Source organism: Mustela erminea, chromosome 11 (genome assembly GCF_009829155.1).
Source record: "Mustela erminea isolate mMusErm1 chromosome 11, mMusErm1.Pri, whole genome shotgun sequence".
Lineage (NCBI taxonomy): Eukaryota > Metazoa > Chordata > Mammalia > Carnivora > Mustelidae > Mustela > Mustela erminea.
The window spans coordinates 45289883-45312574 of NC_045624.1; the positions used below are offsets into that span (position 1 = coordinate 45289883).

The 22692-nt window shown below is 55.6% G+C and overlaps 1 protein-coding gene and 1 long non-coding RNA gene across 7 annotated transcripts in view; one reads left to right on the top strand and one right to left on the bottom strand.

Moving 5' to 3' along the window:
• Window positions 1-22692, bottom strand: part of MINDY4 (MINDY lysine 48 deubiquitinase 4) — a 118432-nt gene that overhangs the window by 8639 nt on the left and 87101 nt on the right. The window contains exons 16-21 of one of the 6 annotated variants that reach the window (XR_004277120.1): window positions 20096-20276; window positions 19477-19549; window positions 9962-10022; window positions 7840-7961; window positions 6799-6891; window positions 5661-5747 (exon numbers count right to left, since the gene is read on the bottom strand). Coding sequence is in view for 3 of the 6 variants with exons in the window: in XM_032306034.1 (XP_032161925.1) it covers window positions 9974-10022; window positions 19477-19549; window positions 20096-20276 (303 nt within the window). In the remaining 3 variants the exon portion in view is untranslated. The other 5 variants (XR_004277121.1, XR_004277122.1, XM_032306034.1 and 2 more) reach the window with 5 other exon arrangements.
• On the top strand, window positions 8349-14872 carry LOC116569654. Its single transcript, XR_004277123.1, has 4 exons — window positions 8349-8590; window positions 11645-12871; window positions 13147-13305; window positions 13431-14872. It is a non-coding gene; the product is annotated as an uncharacterized LOC116569654 (long non-coding RNA).

Here is a 22692-nt window from a genome sequence, read left to right on the forward strand (position 1 = left end):
GAACTGAGGATCAAAATCAAGGCCAGGGCTGGTTCGAAGGAGGTGGGTGAGGCCTTGGGCAGGGCTGCTACAGAGATCCATTTGTTTGGTCAGAGTAGGAAAGCGGAGAATCATTAAGAATCTTAGTGATGCATGTAGCTTGTATGTAGCTTTTATATATGTCCTAAAAACATCTGAGGATTCCATCAGTGCTTCTTAGACTAGAATGTGAACATGAATCCCCTGGAGGTTTTATTAAAATGAGCTTCTGACTCAGTAGGTCTGGGTAGGGCCCAGGATTTTGCATTTCTAACAAGCTCCCAGGTGATGTCCATGCTCCCTGGTCTTATGACTTGGAGCAGCAAGGGTCAGAATTACAAAATGAAACAAAGTCCTGATCATAGTCTAGTTAAAGCAAAAACACAGAGAGGGACGAAACTTCTCATGAGGCCAGAGAGAGATTACAATGGAGCCTCACTTTCCATTGGAGCTTCCTGGAAGCCACGACAAGAAAGGAAGACGTGCTCACCAAAGCTTACTCTATGGTCACAGAGGCTGCTGCCTCCGGTCAGGAGAAAGTCTTTCCCCCGATTCTGGCTGTCCAGGAACTGGTTGAGAGGACCTTATTATGAAGAGATTTGAAGGGCAGGCAGGTGGCTGTGGTTTAGGGGCATTTGGGCCTTTCTATGAGAAGGTCTGAGCCTGGGCACCTCAATGGGGTACATCCAGTACTGCCAGTCACAGTGTGGATAACACAATGCCCCTTGGTGCCCAGCCGAGGCCAGCACCGTGTCAATGCCCATAGGAGACCATCCTTCCGCCATTCGCTGGCTTAGACCCGAGCTGGCCCGAGCTGGCCCGAGTGGCCCTAACGACAGAGCGGGGGTTCTAGACAGCCCTGGGTGTTCAGGGGAGGGCAGCTAAGGCCTAGGCCTGAACCTCAGGAAGGGATGAGGTAGATCTGTGGGCAGCGGAAGAACCCCACCTCTTTCCAGTAATCAGGAAAGGCTTCCTAGAGGAGGGGACATGGCAGACAGATTTGTTTATGCGAAGGAAGGGAGGTGGTTTGGGAAGAGGAAAGGCCAGGCAGAAGGAGAGGTGGACGGGTGGGCTTCCAGCCCAGTGAGGGACTGCTCCCTCTCTCCAGGGCTGACTCAGACCCTCTGAGTGGGCCTGGCGGAAGACGGATGTTGCACTTTGTGAGGCCGTCGGTGCCTCAAAGCCTGAATCGCCAGTACAGAGGAGGCAGCCTGGGCCCTGCTGGCCTCAGGGGCGCCCAGGCTGGGGGTGCAGAGTCTCTGCCCTCAGGGAGCTCCTCGCCCAGCGCAGTGCGAGTGGGAGCTGGAGCCGAGTGAGGAGCTCGAACAATTAGGCCTCTGGACATGAAAGGGGGCACAGCCAGGGACAGGACACAGGAGAGACAGACTTGGTCAGTCTGGTGCCGCAGGGCCTTGGGAAGTCACTGCCCCAGCTAGAGGTTCCTCGCTCATAAGCAGGTATGTTCCTAGGAAAGGCCAACTTGAACGGTCATCTCAGCGTAAGAGGGCATCAAGGGAGAGCACAGCTGGGTCACAAGATGGTGCTCAGGTCTTGGCTTCCCTTGCTTACTCCTTCCCAGCGTCACCAAGGACACACCTCTTTTCCCAGCCTCCTTTGTGATGAAAGGGACGGGCATAACCCTGATGACTTTCCAGAAAAGGAAATGGAAAATCTTTAAACAAATAAACGCAAGGTGTGTCTGTGTTAGTGGGGAAGAAGGAAAAAAGTGCTTGGCATTTTCTGTGGTTGCCAAAGCCATAGGAGCTGAGGGATGACAGGAATTGGGGTTTGCAGGAGACATTGAGGCTGGCGACCTGCTCCTACCTTGGCTGGTCAGCCTTCCTCTGGGCAGGGCCAGACCGGGGGGTGTGACCCAGCCTTCTCTCTGGGCTGCTCACAGAGAGACGTCTGGATGGAAGAAAGACTAGCTCCCATAATAGCTTGCAGGTATAGAAACCAGAGCCCTGACAGGTGTTTCCAAAGACTGTGAAGTCTCGGGCCTGGGCTGGTGACTGGGGATGAAATCAGGGAAGACAGGGACCAGAGGTTCCAGCAAGCCTCTCACTCCTCTGCCCTATGTGGGGGCCTGCCAGAATGCAAGGGAGAAGTAAGAACTTGACACCTGCCATCCATTAGCCTGGAGGGCCCGGGTGAGTGCCTTGGCTCTCTCTGAGCCTCAGTTTCCCCACCTGGAAGTGGAAGGTTTGAGGGAGGGGCCTGGCAGGTGCTGCCCACAGTGTCTGACGCTGGCACCCTCGTCTCCGTCTCGGGAGCAGTCACTGCTCTGCTTACCTCATTCTACAAAAGTGGGACCAAAGCCCAGAGCAGAAAGGGAGTGCCATATGGAGTAGCCAGAGAGAAAAGCCAGGAGCTGCTGTGGGGCCAGTGAGAGCTGGGGAAAGGAGAGGAGGGACTGCCATTTAGGGCGGGCGGCATCAGGCAAGAGGGACTGACCTCCAGGGGTGGAGGTGGCCTCCCTGTGTCACAGCACTGCACACAGTCACGCTTCTTGCCTCTCAAGGAGCTCGACCCACCCCGATTCCTGCACCCTCCCATCCAGCTCCCCGTAGAAGAACTGATGTATGCTGCCCACAGACTGGGTCACCAAGCCCTGTTCCAAGCACTGTGCACTCACTCCCCACGCCAACCTGAAGAAACACAGGATATGATTATTCCCATTTTACAGGGAGGGAAAAGGTTTTGTTCTTTTTTGTTTTTGTGCTCTTTGTCACTTAACTTAGGTGACACAGCCGAGACGTGGGAGCTAAGATCTAAACCTGGGTCATCAAAGTCTAGGTCCAAGTTCATAACCACTCTGGCAGGCTGCAGTCTCCTGTCTTATGGTGAACACCCCCTGGTGGGTACAGCAGGGATCCCCCAAACCCAGGGAGAGCACAGCCGACAACAGCTTGGGACTTCTGACACGCAGGTTTGGGAGAGCCAGGGCCACAGCAATAGCGCATGTGGGAGAAGCACGAGTCTCGGGGCAAGGGCTTGGAGCTCTCTGTGTGCTTTCCTGCCTGAGACTCCTGGTCCCCAGGAGATGAGCAGTTTCCCTAAGGTCCACGAGCACCCCAAATGGCCAAGCTAGGGGTCCCAGGCTCTGAGAGCACAGATGGGGCACCCCATGGGAAGGGGACCTTCTCAAGGCCAATGAGGGACTGGGTACTATCCCGCCAGCCTGGCTGTCTTCCATGTGCTCTCGGAGGTGACCAGGCCCAAGGGAGCCAGCTGGTCCCGTCCAGCTGGCCCAAGGTCACCAATAGCTTCAAAAACAATGGGCAGTGGGTCCAGCCGTAGCCGGGTCCAGAACAAAGGCCTGGGTACTTCCTCACATTGAGGCCCCCTCCTTCATGGTTTGCCAAGACAGGAGATGGAGGAAGCCTTCATCAGGAGGTAGGGATGTTTTGCAAAGACTGTTCCCAGGAGAGCGGCGGCCACCGGTGCCAACAGGGGAGCGCACACAGGGGCCGGCTGCTCAAGGCTGAGGTCTGCCTGCCAGGAAGCAGGGGAGAGAGGGCCCTGGACTCCAAGCCCATGGGCCCCCCACCTTGCTCCCTCAGCTGAATCACTGAAATGCAAGCGATCTCCCTCTGCTGCTTCTCCCTGGGGCCCGAGCTCAGAGGTCGGCATCACCCTTTGGGCCGCCCTGTACCCTGTTGCAGCACAGTCTTCTAAAGCAGCACAGGAACCCCTCTGCCCTGCTCTGAAACCTCCCACGGCTACCCAGGGCTCAGGAGACAGCGTGAGCTCTCTGCCTGGCATGCAAGCCCTTCGGCTCTGATATACCTTAACTTCCCGCCATACAGATGCCCCAGCCCCTTTCCCCGGGCACGTAGGCCCCTGCCCATCGGCCTGGGATACCTCTGCCTCTTCTCCTCCCCTACACTCCTTCAAGGTTCAGCTTCAATCCTCTCCCATCTAAGAAGCTCCCCTGACTGCTCCAGCCCATACAAGTACCCCTCGTCTGAGCCCTATACCCCGAATGCAATCCAAGGAAGATCTCAGCCCAGGACTTTGGAGAACATCGAGGCAGGAAATCAATAACAGAACAATCCTTCCTTAGAGTAAGGTTCCCACGCATAGCACAGTGTATTTATACAATTGTCCTGCCGTCGTTATTATTAGTACCCCTCGGGTTCAGCCCCAGTGCCGGAGCAAGGGAGGGGTGAGGAGGAGAGGCAGGGCCCAGAGATGGTGCCGACAACCAGTGTCTCCAGTGCCCTGAGAGTACTCGCAGTGGACACCCAGGCAGGACACAAGGAAGTGGGGGCTTGTCATGGAGATGGGCTCCATTCCACAGGGAGGCGGGACTTTGCTGAACCTCACACATGTCAAGGGGCCTTAAACCAGAAAACGCCAGATAAGCACCCAGAATTGCCCTTATCAAGGGCCACAGGAAAGGCGCCAGGTTTAATCTCAAAACCACACCCGGCATCAACAGTTTAGAGACCTTGGGCAATGCCTCCCCATCCCAGCACCCAGTGACTGGGGCTTTATGCCTGGAGCCAGGGTGGGGAGGGGCTTCTTCAAAGGTGGGGAATGAACTTTGGGCTTCATCCCCCCAGGATGGGACAGATACAGGAGGGAAGGGAAGACAAGGGGCCCCGGCCCAGGGACAAGGAAACAGGGTGCTATGGGCTGGGAGGGGCGGTATACACACACATACACACACACGCACACACACGTGTGCGCACATGCATGTACAAATGTGGGGGAATAGGTGAAACCTGTAGCTGGGTGCGGACCACCAACTGGGATCTGGGCGGTAAGAGAGGAGCTGCTTGAGGCTATTCTGAGGACTGGGCCTGCACTTTCAGCTAGATAATCCCAGAGGGCTTCCTAGAGGAGGGGCCTTGGAGATTTTGAGGGTCTGGTTGGATTTGGCAGATGGTCACAGGCAGCCAGAGGGCAGGGACCCAGGTGCAGGGAAGAGCACTAGCAAAGGCTTCAGGTCGGGCAGGGGTTCTCAGGGAAGCTGCTATGGTTGGGGGTGGGTGAAGTATGGAGCTGGAGGAGGAGGAAACAATGTGGGAGGCAGAATGACAGGCAGTTGGTCACCCCCTTAGATCCCCCATCAGATGTACTCCCTTCAGCCCAAAGGCCAGCTGGTGGTCTGGTCTCCAAGAGACCCTTCATTGAATGAGAAATGCCCCAGCAGGGATCTTAACTAAGAATTCCTATCTGGGCCTCGATTTCCCCAACTACAATGCAAAGGCCTTCAGTGATTTCCCAGGGAACAGGACATAGGATAGGCATCTCCGGGGAAGGCAAAAGGGACATTTGGACGAAGCACTTCGGTCCCATCCCAAGACAGCAGGAAAGGCCCATGGTGGGCTGCTGGGACCACTGAGCCCCTGACCAGCGTGGGCCAAAGGTCCTCTCTTGTGCAGAGCCAGTCTGCCGGAGCCACATCCCTGAGCACCGTGCAGGCACTGGCAGTGGGCCACCCTGACCCACGGGCAGCCTTGCTTGCCCCCCTCCCCTGCCCACCTGCCAGCCTGCTCCTCCGCCTGCATTAAGCAATCTCTATTATCGCAAATGCCTGACATTTTTGCCTGGTAATTACAGCTCCCACAGCCCCAGGAGGATTAGGCCATGATTAGGGAGTAGGGAGGACTCTGGCGGGTGGAGAGAAGTACCTGCAAATAGGCTTGGCAGTTTGACGGCCTCCTGCAAGGTTAGGCTCCCAAAAGGGCTCCGTGACCAGAGAGGATCATCCACGGGGCCTTGGAAGGCAAAAGGCCATCAGCATCAGTGACCTCCATCATCTCCTGGCCTCTCCCTCCCCCTGCCTCTCCTGGGATCAGAGCAGCAGCCCCTCAATGTGCCCCTTGCCTCTGCCTCCACACCCGCTTGCTGGCCAGGGGGAAAGATCTGAAGTCAAGCTCTGAGCAGATCTTGTCTCCTGGGAACACGTACCAGCAGAGAGCCCAACATTCAAGGCCTTCTCCCGCTCTGTGCCTCCTCCCCTGACCCTCTGGGACTCACAGACCTCACGGCCTTTCATGGTCTCTCAGTTCTCCCCACCTCACCATGTCACCTGCAATGATCTTCCGTCCAGTTCTCCACTTGGCAAAGCTATGCCCATCCCTCAAGGCCAAGGTAAGATGCTACCACTGCCAAGGATCCTCCCCCACCAGAAACATTAAGAGCAAACACTTAGCAAGTCCTTGAGACATGCCAGGCCCTGCTCTCCACACCTCACTGCGCAAGGACTCCCTCAGGCCTCAATACAGCCGCTTGAGGTGGGCATTTCACAGAGGAGCAAACTGAGGCCCAGAGAGCTCAGGGCAGGTGCTGGTGGTCACACAAGCAGGAAGCCGTGAGTCAAGGCTAGACTCAGGCCTCTGGTCCTGCTACTCCCACCCAGCCGTTCAGTATTTCCTCACGGGGACTCCCTCTGTCACCCCCACGAAGTCCGAAGCTCTAGAACAGAACTGTCTCCAACTTTAACCTGATTCACCTGATGGTTTTGTTCAAGTCCAGATTCTGAATGGCGGACGGGGGTGTGGGTGGAGTCTGAGAGTCTGCATTTCTAAAAAGTTCTCAAGTGTTACTGATGCTGCTGGTCTAAGGCCCACACACAGAGCCAAAAGGCTAGCAGAAGAGTTCTCCTCTTGCCATTGTGGGCTTAGCAGAGTCAACGGCCTGGGGGAGCTGAAGATGGGTCCTTCACCAGCCCCAGCCCTCCCGGGAGGCTGGGCCCCCAGCCCCAACTTCCCTTCACTCAGAAATAAGCACTGGGTTGGGGTCCTGAGGATATCCCCCAACACTCACCCCCACAAAGCCTTGGCCCAGCTCTGACCCCCAGGGAATCCTTGTGGTTCTTCTGGAAGCTGCTCTTCTTACTGTGCCACTGCCACAAAGAACCTACAGAAACGGGGTGCAAATGGCTCAGCCACCATTAGCACAGCACGTGCCCTGGCGTGGAGGAAGGTGACGAAAGCACGAGGCTGGCCCTGGAAGAGGCCAGTGGCTATTGAGGAATTCTTTGTCCTCGGGTCCCTTCCCCCAGCCATGGGGCCCAGAGGTCTGTATCTCCTCTCCTAAAGCCAGGTGAGGGAGACTTCCCGAAAGCTGCTTCAAAGCTTGCCAAGTGCACCTGCAGTGTGGGATGGTCCCTGACTCCCACCTGAGGACAGGAGACACTGCTGTTCCTGACAGCAGGGTCTGAGCAGACAGGCAAGCTGAGGGGGGAGGGTGTGATCTCCAGAACCGGGAAGGCAAAGAGGTGTGGGGCCTTTGCATGGTTTAGTTGTGGATCCTTCCTTCCAGAAGGAAGCCTCGGGTCTTCTTCAATGGGGAAAGAGAAGGCTGACTGCCTCAGAAGCTGGGTGGAAGCCGGTACCGGGAGCCACCATAAGTAGGTACCAGAGTGTGAATCATCCGATTGGGGGGGGCGGTCCCTAGTAATGGGAGGCCTGCACAGAAGGGGGGGGGCGGTTTGCACTAATCGGGGAGAGTGTCGGCTTGAGTGGCCTTGAGACCTCTTTTACTGCTACAAGGGCAGCGGGATCGACCTGCTCTTGCCTCCAGAGACCAAGAATTTGCACCTCACTGACACCTTCTGGCTCACTAACCCGGCCGATGGCCCACGTGCCAGCCCATGGCCCACGTGCCAGCCCTGATGGGGTGGCCATGCCCAGGTCGGTCTGCAGCAGCCACTCAACTCTAGGACTCTTAACTTTTTCTGGGGAATTCAGGAAGGTATTAGCCAAAGTCAAACAGACCCTCTCCCTGGAAAATCACACACATGTACATGAACACAAAGATTTTAATATCATTTGGGAGAGAGGCTCGGGACCTGTTGATACCTACCCACAGTCTCTTTAGAAAACTCTGTGCCTCGGGTGGAGAAGAGCCACCTGCAGGGAGGCACTCGCCTCTGGTTCATTCTTGCAGAGGTGGTGGCCGTGCTGTGGGTCTTCTCACTTCCGGACCTGGGAGATGGCGATGCTGCGGCTTTGCTCGTCTTGCGTCCCAGGAAACCCCAGGCACGGGGTGTCAAACCGTGCATGTACCTGCATCTTGGCTTCTAGAAAAAAATGCTTCTATAATATGTTGGAACTGGGTTTTTCAAGCAACGCTGGGAATATTTTGATTTCTCCAGCCCTGCCAACAGGACCCTGGTCAGGAGGTTAAGTGAGTTTCATTGAAAAGACACACTTTTCCTTCCCAGGCTGATAAACAAGCCTGCTACAGGGAAATTGACTTCCTTCACCAGGGCTCAGCTGGAGTGGCCTGTCTCTGGCCAAGGAAAACAAATGCATAAACATTTCGGGGACATATAGGAAGCATTTCTGCGGGACGCCTGCTGTGAATGGCCGCTGGAGTTTACACAGCAAACCCCAGCGGGGCCTCCACACAGCTTAGACAAAGCGCGCCCTGCCCTCTCACTTCCCTCCCGGCTCCTCCCTGCTTCTCCCCAAAGACCCACAATAAGATAATACAACAATCCAGCCACGACTCGTGCCCAGCCCACGAGAGTGCAAAACAGGCCCTCGAGTTGTCACCACCAAATGCCTGGCACATAAAGAGAAGGGGTCTCCTCTTCGCCAGTGCTGCAGAGGTAAGACAGTTCCTGAGCTGCTCTGGTCCTGAGCAAGGGGGTGGGTGGGGGGATGGGGGTTTAGGGGACGGATGGGACACAGAGGCTGGGACCAGCCACCATTCAGCATCTAGGGCTCTCCCTGGCCGCTCCCTGGGCCAGGGCAGACACGGGAAGAGCTCACTCCCCGGGCCTTCCGTGCAAACACCCACCTCTGCGGGGCCTGCTCAGAGCTCTGGCCCGGCCGGAGCAGGGGCCAGCAATGGACTGCGCTCCTGCGCGCTCGGTCTCATGCTGCTCCTGGCCCCTCACGTGGCTGGGCTGGTGACAGAGGCTCCTGGAGGCCAGTGCTCTGCCTCTGGGTGCCCTTGCTCAGTACCACTGTTGGGAGCCATTACAGAGCAGTCCTTAACGTCACATTCCGTTTGAAAACCAGTAGGATGCAAGCCCGTGGAATCAGGGAGGCTGCAACTGTGCAAATTTCCCTTTATGAGTGACTGTTTTTCCCAGTCATACCTATCGCCTCTTGCTCTGGAACATGAGGGCCTTCCCACGCTCTGCCCACCCACATTAGGGTGTGGTGCGCAAGGGGACTATACCTGGTCCCTTGGCTCATTCTCATCTTATTGCCCTCTGTGGCAAGAGGTCCCTGCCTAGAAGGTTCTTCCCCATATCCACCTGGCCAGGTCCACATGACCATCCTCTTGGGGCCTCATAGGGATCCAGGTCTGCCCTGAGATAGGCTCCCAGGGGGCCGGTGTTGCCCTAGGCAGCACAGCTTACAAAGCCTGGTGCCTTAGGCCTGGGGCCGACGCAGAGAAGACAGGCTAGACCAGAAGCCCCAGCAGGGACACTACTGGACCAGAGGCATCACCTGTTTGCAGAGACCCCCATTAGATGACCTCTTACCCACAGGTCTCTAGGGCCCTGGGCGACCATCCCTGTTCCCACCCCAGCCATGAACCATGCAAACCTCAGGCTTCCTTTGCCACAACAGAACAAACGACTCTTTCCTCCTCAGCTTGGGTTTGACTCCTGCTTTATAGAACGCCAACCACCAGAAATAAGGAGCTCAGGGTGCCCAGGCTGACTGTATCACAGGCTTGATGAGGGGACAGGTGGCCCAGTGGGGAGCAGGGGAGGGATGCAGACAAAAAGCACACAGGCAGTCCTATCCTTGGCAGTCATGGCTCAGCTGGGAGGGAGCCGTAAGCAGCACTCTGGGCCTTCATTACAGTCCTGGGGGCCCTTCATGGAAGGGGCAGGAAGGTTCTGGATGCTTCCGCAGCACTGCTGGCCCAGAATGGGGTGACACTCTTCTGAGAGACTTGTCCCTGAGGCCTGGGGCTCAGGTGTCACCCCCAGTGATGAGTGGTGGAGCCATAGGCTTACCCACAGGAAGGGTCACAAGATGGGGTCTGAGCCGTTCCAGTTCACCGCTGCCCCCTTCCACCTACAAGCAGAGTAGCAGGTAAAGAGTCAGAGCTGCCCAGGCCCACACGGGAACCATCTCTTGCCCTCACTTACCCGAAGGTCCTGTCTTAAGGGCTCTGAGGATTTCTGGTTCTAACCTCCCTACTTCGCCTCTCCACATCACACACAAACCTATACACCAGGCCCCCATGAAACACAAACATACCTAGGACCCCAGGGAGCCCAGGAGAAGATAGAAGGGGCAGGACATTCATTCGTTCATTCATTCGTTCTTGCCACAAGTGTTTATCGAGAGCCTGCTGTGTGCCTAGCACTGAAGGGCCCTGAGCTGATGGGTGTGGTCCACGTGCCCGAGGACACAGCCACCTCCCAGGGTGCCTCATGGTGGACTTGACAGCACATGGGAAGATCCAGATAGGGAGAATCCTGGAGGGTTCCAGGTGCCGGAGCCTAGAGAAGGCGGGAGAGAGGTGTGGCCCACGGCAGGAAGCAGGCAAGGAGGCACCACACAGGACCTGGGAGCCTCGGAAGGATTCTGGGCTTTGCTTTGAGAGCCACAAGAAGCCAGTGAAGGGCTGGAAGCAGCTCAGTAAAACACAGATTTGCATGTTTTTTAATTACTTGATGAAGTCTTAAGAAGCAGTATCATTTAATGGGCTAGATACAATTTTAATACCAGTCCAATTCCAAAATAAAAGTTAGTGGAGATGATAACCACAAAATGACCCAACACTTAATTTTTAAAAAATTTTTATTCACTTATGTATTTTTGAGTGCATGGGGGGAGGGTAAGCAGAGACAGAGAGAGAGAATCCTAAGCAGGCTCCACATCCAGTGTGGAGCCCAGCACAGGGCTGAATCTCATGACCCCGAAATCATGACTGGAGCCTACATTAAGAGTCAGATGCTTAACTGACCGAGCCATCCAGGCACACCCCAGCATATGACTTGAATACACGGCACACTCGTTTTCTAAAGCAGCCCAGGAGGATCACATTTCTAGCGGATGGAATGTTCCTGCAAGACCTGATCCTGGGTATCGAAGAGATACACATCCGTCCTGAGATCCGGGAACTTTGGAAGCAGATGTGGCATCTACCTCAACAGCAGTGCTAGGGTGCAGGGTTCGAACCCAGGCTCCTGAAATGCTTTTCGCAATGTTGAGGCTAGCGGAGGGAGCACACTTTTTCAAAACCTGATGTTTTTCTTCTGACAGAAGTCAACCCGTCAATGGCCAACAGAAGGGGGTGGAGGGAAGGAAGCTTTTCTCATTTTAACTGTGCTTCTGCTTTGGAGAGTCCCAGCTGCCTGAGGTGGGAGCCGCGACAGGCAAGCGAACAGGGTCTCCCAGAGGAAGACTGGAACACTTCCTGACCGATCGCTCAGAAGGCCCACGACGTTTCAGCAGTGGTTGGTTGTAAACCCAACCTTCTCCACCTTTATGAAGAGCGCAGGCTCCCTCTGGACTTCTTTCTCCTTCCTTCCTCAGGCTTCTGCTCTTTGTCTTTCTTCACGACCCGTGCCTTGCTTCAGTGGCCGCACCGATGTCTCTGGCTTTTCGATGGAGAGGGACAGCCTTCCAGAGGCAACGGGACTCGTACTCACTCTGCTCTTACCAAATTACTTTCCTCTTGATTATAGGCACCTTCCTGGCATCTGTAAAGACTGTATTTTCTTCTGTTGAATTTTTTGCACACCTTTGACCAGCCTCTTCCTCTTCAAAGGAGCCAAAAGATTTCTCATCATTTGAAGACAAAAAATCGTGATGGTATTTCTGTGTGTCTTGCTCCCAGGGAAGGGTTTGGTGTGGGAGATACCTGGCCTATCGTCTGTTTTGGAACAATTACTGTCCCGCTCGACTCCGACCCCCACCCACCCACTGTGAGGATAGAAGGAATGTGAGAATTTAGTGTTTGTCACAGTCCAGACACAAGATGCAGCCCTGCCCTGCGTTGTGAGACATTTTTATCCAGACTGTATATTAATGCTGAATTGCATCTTTCTGTTAAAATCCTCAGCATAAAAGGCTGAAACGGATAGACGGTAGGAGAAAACCTGCCAAGCCAAGACTGTTAACACTGTTTTAGGAAACTAGTCCTTCCAAACTACCTCTGTGTCGCTCTTCAGTGTTATGGATGATGCCTTGTGACAGCGAGAGAGCCCACCCAAATGGGGTGGTAGGACTTTTTGACAACCAACCCTTTCCTTCCTGTGTAAAAGCCTGGGAGATACCCTTCACACCTGAGCCATCGGACCCAGGAGAGCCTTCTGGTCACAGATGCTCAGAAGCGGGTCTGGATGTGCAAAAAATTTTGGACACATTCCTCGGTGTTTTCTCCGGACTAAGTGCTGGAAGACCAACCTTAGCAAGACGCACTCCAAACACAACCTGTAATGAGACACATAGCCCTCCTGTGCTTGTCCACCGACCCTGCCTCCCCTTAACTGTCAGTCATGGAAATGGTCGGTGCCATTGCTCACCCGCCGGAGTGGGGGGGACTTAAGTGATTCTGTGGGTGGGACTTAAGTGATTCTGTGGTGTCCGCTTGCTTTCGACTATTTCCTGAGCTGCTACAGGTCAGCCCTGGGGCAGATCTAGAGGGATCTATTAGGTGCTCCGGGGCTGGGCCACTTTGAGGGGCTCCACTGGCATCAAAGTGTCTGTCCCTGCTTGAGGAAGAGGCAATGTGACTGTATCTGGAGATCATCAACGTGGCTGGAAGTCAGACCACGCCTCGGTCATCAAGCAGCTACTGCCTGCACTGTTTGATGCTGGGGCCTGATGATGTCACAGGGTGGCCCCTACAGGTGCAGCCAGTAGGGAAGACAGATGCAGCGCTCAGTCACACAGCTGAGCAGGATCTGGACGTAAGGCCCGCTGGGAAGGCATGGTGCTGACCACGGGTTCCCAGGGACTAGGCAGACTTACTGTGCCAAGTGTGTCAATAGTGCATCAGCAATACGCGGCAATGTGACCTGGGGCTTCATCAACTCTACCATGCAACATGAGATTTTCAATTTTATTTCTCTGTTCCTCATCTTTGCAGTTTTGAAGCATGTCACTAAAATCTTTTATTGCTCTATTAAGATTTAGAGGTGAGTATCAGCCTCTGTAAGTTTCTTATCAAAGTCTTACACAGTAGGGCTATATCCTGAATCCAGACCCCCGGGAAAGCATCAGAAAGGAGACGTGGATGAGAGCGACATTCTGCCCGTTGCCTAGCTCCAGGCAGGCATCAGGGTCCCAGACTGCAAAGGGAAAACTATTGCCCAGACCAGAGTGGTTTCCTGTCCCAGTCGTGGTAAGAATGGGCAGGGGTGGGGGTGTGGGGCGGGAGTCAGAAGTCCGTCAGATTTCTTGTTACCATAAGGTCTAACTTCAACCTGGTCCCCAAACCCGTCTCTCATCCCTCCCCATCCCTCCCAGCCTTCACCCTCCGCACTCTGACAGGCAGAGAGAAGTTCCTTCTATGAGCTCCCCATTTGCAAACAGCTCAGATCCTGGCAACATGGGGTTTGGCTTCAGTGCAGGGGTGAGTCACATCTCTCTACTACTAGAGACATCCATGCCATTCCAACAGTCACTGGATCTTACAGTTAGGTGGTGGGAGTTAATGCTTAGTTTCGAGGCTTTTTACCATGGTAACTAACCCACCCAGCTAACAGGTACCAATGAGGGGGAAAGTATTAGAAGCAGCAGAGAAACATAGTTTACAGTTGATACAAAATCAAAACAGAGATATTTTTACAATGGCAAGAGCTGAGACACGGGGGGCTGTGCTTGTGTGAGGATGAATGGTTCCCTGGTAGGAAAGTCCATGGCCAATTACAAGGACAGTAAACAGAGCTCTGTGTATGCAGTTAGGGGCAGGCAGGGGGAGGGCAGGGATGAAACGGACCTGCAGACAGCACAGCGGGCAGAATGAAAGCTCACTCTCCCAGGGTTAGTTCAGGAGGCTGAGCATAAGAGTTCCCAGCAGGCTTTCTTGACCTCAGACCACTGACATTGCGGGCTAATTTTTATTCTGGGGCTGTCTTGTGCATTGTGGGATTTTTAGCACCCTCCTCCCCTCAGCCGTGATACCCAAAAGATGTCTCCCAACATTGCCAAATAGTCCCTGGGGCACAAGATAACCCAGTGGCTGAGGACCACTGGCTTAGGAGTCGAGCTCCAAGAAGATGCTGTGGCCCTTGGAGCTCAGGGAGGCTCAGCATCACAAAGAGGGCCCATCTCAGGGCCACAAATGAGGCCCTTCCCTCCCCAGGACCAAAAACCACAGCTGAGCAGGGGTTGCCCGCTCCACAGACTTTCAGCATTGATGACACTAGTGTATCCTGGAGACAGATGCCTAGTAGAGCCGGTATCAGCAAAGAGAAGGGCACAGGCCAGGTTTTAAAGGTCTCACCAGAGCTGACCAGTAGAAATACACCACAGAACTCTTGCTCACTATGGGCTTCCAGGCAAGTATCCTTTTGTGCAAGTTCCACTTCCTAGCCACGGGAAGCAGAAGATTCTGGAATGAACCCCATAGGCTATCCCTCCCTTGGGGGCATTCGCCTGTGCTGTGCCCTCCACCCGGAACAACCATCCCTCATCCCCACCCACAATTCTTCAGGATCAGATCCAAGATTCCTCCTTCTAGAAGTGTGTTCTGACCCCCAAGCAGTCTGGGGGGGTCCTCTCTCAGCGCCATATTGTCATGGGGTCTCCCTCCCCCATGAGACTGTGAGCCCCTCAAGGACAGAGCTGGTATCACTGGCCTCTGTCCCCTCCAAGACAACTCAGGGCCAAGTGCCACTAAATGAACACAGCCCTGCCCAGCAGCTATTCCTTCTGGGGCTCCAGGGGCCCAGGGCGGAAGCATCTTCGTTCACACTGCGGTCTCTCTTGCCTTTGACCCAGGCAGTCACAGAGCCCAGCCCATGGTCCTTGTCCTCTCTTGTCCCTTCCCTTATGCCTCCTCCTGATTATCCCTTCTCCCACACACGCACGTGCACCCCCATGGTCTCCAAAGGAAAGGGAATGCTTCTGCCTCTCTTTTTTCAACCTCGCAACAGCTCGAGGAAGGGATCCTTCTACCCCTCCACAGATGAGGAAACTGAGGTGTGGAACAGAACCAAGCCTTCTGGAGGTCATACAACGTGACGACAACAGAGCCAGTGGAGGTACTGCATCATGGTGTTGAGTGTTCTGTGAACCCAACCAGGGCGAGGAACACAGCAGGCAAGTGTGTGTGCAGGTTGTGGGGCAGGGAATCAGAAGAGATCAGCTGGGGCCACAGGAGCACCCAGGAAACCCTCTTTTGGTGGGTGAGAGACACTGTGGACAGGGTACCTGGGCAAGAAGTGTGTCAGCTGAGGCATGAAGACTGGCATAGCAGCCCCCTCCCCCAGTGGGTGGGGGTACAGCTGACGGACCTGGGCACTCAGCTCCAGCCCCTGGAAGGCACTGTTCCCAGCTGAAATTATATTTTCAATTTCTTGTCTGAGCCTCCAAACAGAAACATCTGTGGCCCAGCCCCAGGCCCTGGTTATGTGTTCTTTCCTCTTTCCTCTGGACCACTGACAACTGTTTCATTCTCTCCCACTCTGGCTAGGCTGGAAGCTCGAGAGGTCACTGTGTGTGTCTTGTTTGGAAATCACCATAAATGAGTCTGTTTTTGCTGAGATGGTCAGAGAGCAGCGGGAATTGCGCGGGGGTGGGCGGTGAGGGGGGTGGTGGACAGACCTCACATTCCTGACATGAGGGTAGGTAATGGGAAACTCCCTGAGGTCCAGACGCGGGTCACATTTGAGAGCAGAGATGGCATGGGACCTAGGAACATTCGACTTAGGGTGCTCTTCCCCAGAAGCAAAACCAACAGTCCGCTCTTGTGTAATGTCACTGTGGTAACAAAGCCAGGTGGCGGGAAATCATACTGACCGCTCAGTGACCTTCCCCTGGGCTGGGACAATGCAAGCCTAAGCTTCAGGACCTGCACTGTTTGTGACTCAAGGTATGGCCTGGGGCACAGAGCTCCGCTTCGCATACCCTGACATGTGAAAGGAAGGGCCATCTCAGGTAGTGTCTAAGGGCCTTTCCGTGGACCTCAGCAAGCTTCCAGATGGCCAGGGGTGTGCTATGCTCCGTGCTAGGTCAGGGTGAGCATCAGATGTCCTTAGCAGGCAAGAGAGCTAGGTTTAAGGGTAGGCAGCACATTTCTGCCTGGATTAGGAGAGAGTGGATCATGAACTTGACTTCTATTCAATTGTGAACTCTCCCAGAGCAAGAACCTAGAGTCTCATCTGGCTGTTTCTTCCATGGAGTCCAGCCCAGGGATTCCATGAGGTTGAAGTGATGGGCCCAGGGGTCTGGTCATCTTGCGGTAATGACCCGAGATGTGGCCCGAGTTCAGGCCATGACGCCACATGTACCCCCTTCCTGTCAGGGTGGGGACCTCCTATGGGCAGCAGGGCTCATCCCCCAAGAGGCAGGGCCCTTTCTCCCCAGGGTCTTCACTGACCTTGAAGGCCACTTTCCCAAGTTTCTCCCTTTGAGCTGTTCGAGAATCTGGGATGAAAACAAAACGCAAAGCCTTTGTAATCCAACCCCTTGGAACAGGATTCCAGGAGGCCGGGCCTGCTGTTTCCCATTACAGTGGTATGTTATCTGATGGGTACTGGAGGGAGAGGGGGGGATCCAGCATTCCCACTATCCACTCACCCACTTAGCTTTTCTGAGAATGATGCTGGGAAAAATCTCACCACATTAACATCCCAGGTGGGCCCACCATGGTGGGGCAGGTCGTAGAGGTCATAACAGAGGCAGACAGCTGGTTTTAGGAAAGTCCTAGCAGAGGATGGATACTCCTACCTGGGGGAAGGTGGGGGATAGGGTGGGGCTGCCCCCAGGGCCAGCAAGGAAGGACCCCTGGCCCAGAGTATTACAACAGGCCAGATGCTTGAGGCTCAGCACTTCACCTGACATCTAACTTACAAGACAGCCAAAAAGGGCCACAGAGGGGTAGATGCTACCCTCACCTGGCACCAGAAGTTCTGAGTGTGGTCCTGGGACAGCAGCACCAGCAATTCCCAGGAACTCCCCAGATATGCCAATTCCCAGGCCCCACCTAGCTACTGAACCAGAACCCATGGGGGTAGGACTCACTGATGTGTGCTCTACCATATCCTTCAGGGATGCCTGCTGAAGCCTGAGGATCATACTCTTCCCAATGGCTGAACCACAGATGGAGACAGGTATATCAGAGTACTGATCCCCACATCCATCAGGGGCTAGGTGGAGTCTGGGCCCACAGAGCTGCCAGGCCAGTTGTTCTGAACCCTGTGTGCTGCACAAATGTGATTTTCTATCTGTGACAAAGGACTAGGAAGCACAGCTAGAGCCACACACTGATAGTGAGCAGGGACAGAAAAGGGCAGGGCAGAGACTCAGCCTATGGACCATATGCCCCAAGCCAAGGGATGGCTCTTGGCTGTAGGCAGTGACCCCATTTCCCCCCATCATTTCACTGCACACAGTGACAACTGGGATGGGAGGAGCCCTGGGAGAAGAGGACAGCTGGCAGAAGAGGAAGAGATGCTCCCGGTCCATGCTCGTGCTCAGATGACCCTGGACTGAGCTCCCCGACAAAACAGAGCCCCAAGTCACTGCTAAGCACTGGACAGTTAGGGCTGAGCCCAGAATGTCCAACCCCTGAGCTGGAGGTACTGGTGAGTCCTGCAGTGGAACCATTCTTGGGACAAGAGGAGTGATTCCAGATGGGGCTGTTGGAGAGGTCCCAGGTGGTCCCCCACATCCCCTACAGAGACAGTTGAAGGTCTTTGGAGTCGGGGAGATGGGCGGAGCCTGTGCCCAGGGTGTGGTCCACAGCCCTGCTTGGGAGGCCCACCTGCAGGAAGGATGCCCTGCGGCCTCTCACCCTGTCCTGAGGAGGGTGCCAAGGCCAGTGTCACCTTCTCTTTCCAGTGTTGCCCTTCTCTCATCACCTGGGATGAGTGGCCCTTTGTACATGAAAGGAAAGCGACCTGCTTGGGCCCTTAATCCGCCCGACGAAAGAAAAGCCAGCACATGACCCCACAAGAATGCTTTGTCCCTGGCTCGGTGGGCAGGCAGGAGGACGGGTGAACAGATGGACAAATAGATGGGGTCTAATGAGGATGTCCCAGCATCTCCCACATTCCCTCCCAGGGGTTTCCGCTGTGACCGAGGCTCCAGTCAAGGGCTCATGAACCTTTGGCTGGGCAGCAGCCCAAGGCTGCGAGCGAAACCCCTGGGATGCAGGTGGTCAGAGCCCCAGCATTATCCATGTCCTGCACCCCAAGTTAATCACTTCACAGTTGGGGACATGAGGTTCCGTCTGAGGTCACACTGCGGCCCGGGGTCGCTAAGACACTACCCGTGAGAGCTGTTTACAGAGCACCTGGTGGGATACCAGGTGCTCTCACAGGTGCTCTCACAACAGCCCCACGACGGGCTTTCCATTTTACCAGTCTTACAGCTGACAGTGTGAGGGACACACGGGTGAAGAGCGGAAAGGATTCAAACTCTAGAACCCACACGGACCACATGCAAGTTCTAGCACTTCCCCAGAAGGCACTGGAATGCAGACCTCCTTCCTCCCCAACTTGCTCCTCCCACTGCATCTGAGGCCTCCAGAGTCATTCCGCAAAGGTTTTGTGAAGGGCCTGCCTGAGGCGGCGGTGTGGGGGGTGGGGGGGTGGGGGGAGTGGGGGGGTGCGGGAATGGGATCAGAGCTCCGACCCCACAGCCCCCCAGAGTACTGTTTCCAGCCCTGGGGTCCAGTCAGTGGGATCCTGAGTGAAGGGAGCCCCAACTCACCCTGAGCCTGAGCTGGAATAGGGGAGTCAAGGACCTCCCACCGTGTGTCTGAGGCTCTAGGGCACCTCTGCTCGGGGTTCAGAGGGCCCGACCCACACCAACAGAACGAGTGGGTCTGCTCCTCCTGGACACAGAGGGTGCTGCTGCTACAGGAAGCCATCTCAGGGCGACCCCCTGGGGACCGGAGAGGAGTTAGGCCCTCTCCCCTTCCCATCCTGCTCAAACTCCTCCCATCCCCTCTCCCACCTGTATCCTACCTGTCTTCCCTCCTTACCGGACCTCACAGCACTCACTGCAGGTGCCAGGGATCGCCATGAGCAAGGATGGGCCTCAAGAAACACCTACGCACTCCCCCCACCCCTGCCACAGGGGCAGCCCCAGAAGCTGTCTGAAGACACAGTCACGTCACAGACCACACACTTCTCCACTTGAGCCACGGAGACCACGAAAGGCTACGTACAAACAAGCCCCAAGCCCTGCGCCTTTCCATTCTGTGGAAGGCCTGCCTCACCACAGACTCTTGGTTGGGGCAATCCCGAAACCCACCCTCCTTCCGGTGGGTACGACCACCCTAGCCACCATACCTCCCAGGCACTCAGGTGAGCTTCCAGAGCCAGAGACAGACCTGACTCACCTGGTTCTGATGCAGAGCTCGATGGGTGGGACGAGGTCATTGTCTCTGTCCTCAGGGATGGTCTGGGTGGTGTCTGGGGGCCGGGAGAGAGACACACACACACACACACTCATTAGCCCAGGGTCTGAACTTGTGGGTCAGCACCAACAACCCAGCTCCTGGGACCTGACTGTTCTAGCACCTGCTCTGCTTCTCATCTTGACCGGACCCACCCTTGTCCCTGTCCCACTGCTTCTCCTCTGGACCACAGCTCTCTCCTCACACCTCCCACCTCCGATCTCCACCCCACCCTCCTGCTCCCTGTCAGCCACCAGCATCATTCTTTCTAAAACTCATCTGATCCTATCCTTCTCCTGCTCTAAAACCTTCCATGGCTCCTCATTGCCCATAGAAGAAAATCCGAACTTCTCAGCATGGTATTCAGGGCTCCCTACTCTGAGTTCTCAACTCTACCGTACACCTCTAATGCTACCAGCTTCTCAAGGCCCTGCTCCGGCTCCTCCGGTAGGAGGATACACCAACACACGCTCTCTGATCCCCCAGTGTGGACACAGGTCTGAGGGCCTGTGTTGTTCTCTGCCCGCCCCGAGGAGGACGCGGGCCGGTGGGGATGGCGCACCAACGGTCAGCCGGATCTGCTCCTGCTGGTTGGCCAGGCCATCGTAATAGTACAGGTCGAAGAGCCTCTCGGCCCTCCAGTCCCGCAGGAGCTCTGGCTGCAGGCTGAAGAGGACGCTGAAGTGGCTCTCGCTGCACACCACCCAGATGGGGAACCTCGGCGTCTTCAGGAAACAGCCCACCTGCAAGAGGGATGCAGCGCAGACAGAGTTGCCGGTGCTAGCCCCAGAGAAAGGGCCCCAGCATGTTCCGGCTAACCTGGGTTGGGCTGACTTCAGAGAGACCAGAGGGGGGTCCCGGACTCTGAACCAGACTGCGAGTCCCTTGGGCTGCTCACAGACACGGCTTGTCCCCCAGAGCCATGCCCGCCTCTCTCAGGGGCTTCCCTTCACCCACGGTCACGCTGTGAGGTATGCCGGCCTGAAACCCCGGGCACCCACACTGCTTCCTCTCCCATACTTAGCTGGCTCACAAGGCTGCCCAGCCTGCCTGGGAAAGCTCCTCTCCAGCCAGCCGCTCCTCCCCAGATGATGACCTCCCCACTGGTTCTTCCACAGCCACACCCAGCAGCCGCACCAGCCTCTCACCAGTCCTCAAACACGCCAGCGCGGCTGGCCCCCGTGCCTGGGCACCCCCGTCCCCCATCTAGAGTGCTGGGACACCTCTCCTCCCCTTCCAGGTTCTGCATCACCCAAATGAGCCAACCAGGGAGCATGAATCACCCTCTAGCTCCTGGGTGGGGGCTACTATGTAACAGGTGCTAGGTACCCAGTACCCGCCTGCCCTCCTGCAGCACATCAGAGCCTCACCAAGAGGGAGGCCAGCCTGCCTCCCAAACACCAGTCTGTGCCCTTAGCACCAGGGGCAGGGGTTAGAAGCCAACATGAGCAAATGTTTGACGAGTGAGGGTCCTCATGCATGAAGTGGAACTTGAACTAGTTAGGACTTTACCTTGAAGATAGGTGGGCTTGGAGCCACAGGGCGACTGACGGGAGAGGGGTGAGCAGTCTGTTGTGGGGGTGCCAGGAAGGAATGCCCAGAATCATCCATCCGGGGACTAGCAGGGCATTCGGGAAAGAGCGCGGGGGAAGAGGAGAATAAGGAGCTGGGACTTTCTGATCAGAGACTCCCTTGAAAAGCTCCCCGCAGAGGGGTGTTCAGGGAAGGCAGATGGCACGGAACATGCCCCAGGACCCTCATTGCTGCTGCTTTAGGGCAGGGGAGTGTTTAGGGCAGAGGAGTGGCAGGGGCCCTCTCCAAAGTCCTGCCCATCAGGCTCTCTGAGCTCTCTCCCCGTCACCTGTGACTCCCTGGGGCTGCTCCTCTCCCAACCCCGGGCTCTGGTTTATTCGGTTCCGTGCGTGCCATGGACCAGGCTGATTTTGGCCTAATCCCCACCAGCCCCAGGGAGATGTTTGCATGCTCAGGTATTTACAGCCACAGCCTGCGGATTAAGGAAAGAATGGGAATTATTTTTCCAGTGGGGAGAAGGGCATACTTTCTCTGGCCTGTCACAGGAGAGTGGCCGAGCGGTCTTCCTGGGGCCCCCCGGAGCCCCTCCTGGGAGCTGACTCTAAACTGGGGTATCTCGGACAGGGAACCTGTGCTTAGGTCCCTAGGAAAGACTTGCCCACAAACAGTGGCCTCCTCCAGGGGGTAGGATGGCGATCTTTACCAAGGTGTCCGTTTTCTCATTTTCCAAACGTCCTGCCCCGCCCCACCCCCACCTGGCCAGTAGGGCCCTCACCCCAGCCCCTCGTGACATTAAAACGTGATTCCAGAGCCCTCTCCTTGGTGGATGTGGGGGAAATAGATACCTCAGAGGACGTGGCCAGACGTGCCTAAACCCCACTGCAAACTTGGCTCCCATTCCGGGCTCAAACTTTTCTGGTGAGGGCCTCACCTCGAATAGGGAGCCTTCTCGGGGACCCAGGGCTCATTCACTGCAGGAAAAAGAGCCATGCAACCTGCCAGAGGGCAGGCGTCTGCATAATCAGCCACCCTGAATTTTCCAGGAGAGGGGACAAAAGGGCAGCCTGCCATTTATTAAACGGTCAAAAGATTACGGGGGAAAAAAAAAAAGCTGCCCAGAGATTTTATAAATGAGTTTTCTCATTCAGGAGCCCCCTCCAAGTGGGTGACATTTTCCAAAGATGAAATTCACTTCCTCTGGGTTCCGAGGTAGCTAACCAAAGGCCCGCGGCAAAGAAGGAGGGTGGGGGCACATTTCCTGCAGGACAGTCTGAGGCTTTCCTTTGGCAGGGGAACAGAGGGCACGATTAGGAGTCACTTTTAAAGGGGGATTCTCAAATCTTTTGCAGGGGTAAGACGAGTGAATGCCCCCACACCTCCCTGCGGACTGCCAGCTTAGAAGCCCTAATTTAAAAAGAATGAACACTTGATTGCCAGCAGAGTTGCCGTCTGTCATCTCTGAGGGTGACTGTCCTTCAACATGACTTGTGTTTCAGTCCCGGACATTAAGCTCAGTGATGGGGGTACAGCAAGGAAGGAAGCAGGACCAGTCTTGTCCTTGGGGGGGCTCCCTGGATTAATCGGGAAGGCAGATAGTAATCAAATAATCATACAGACACATTTGCA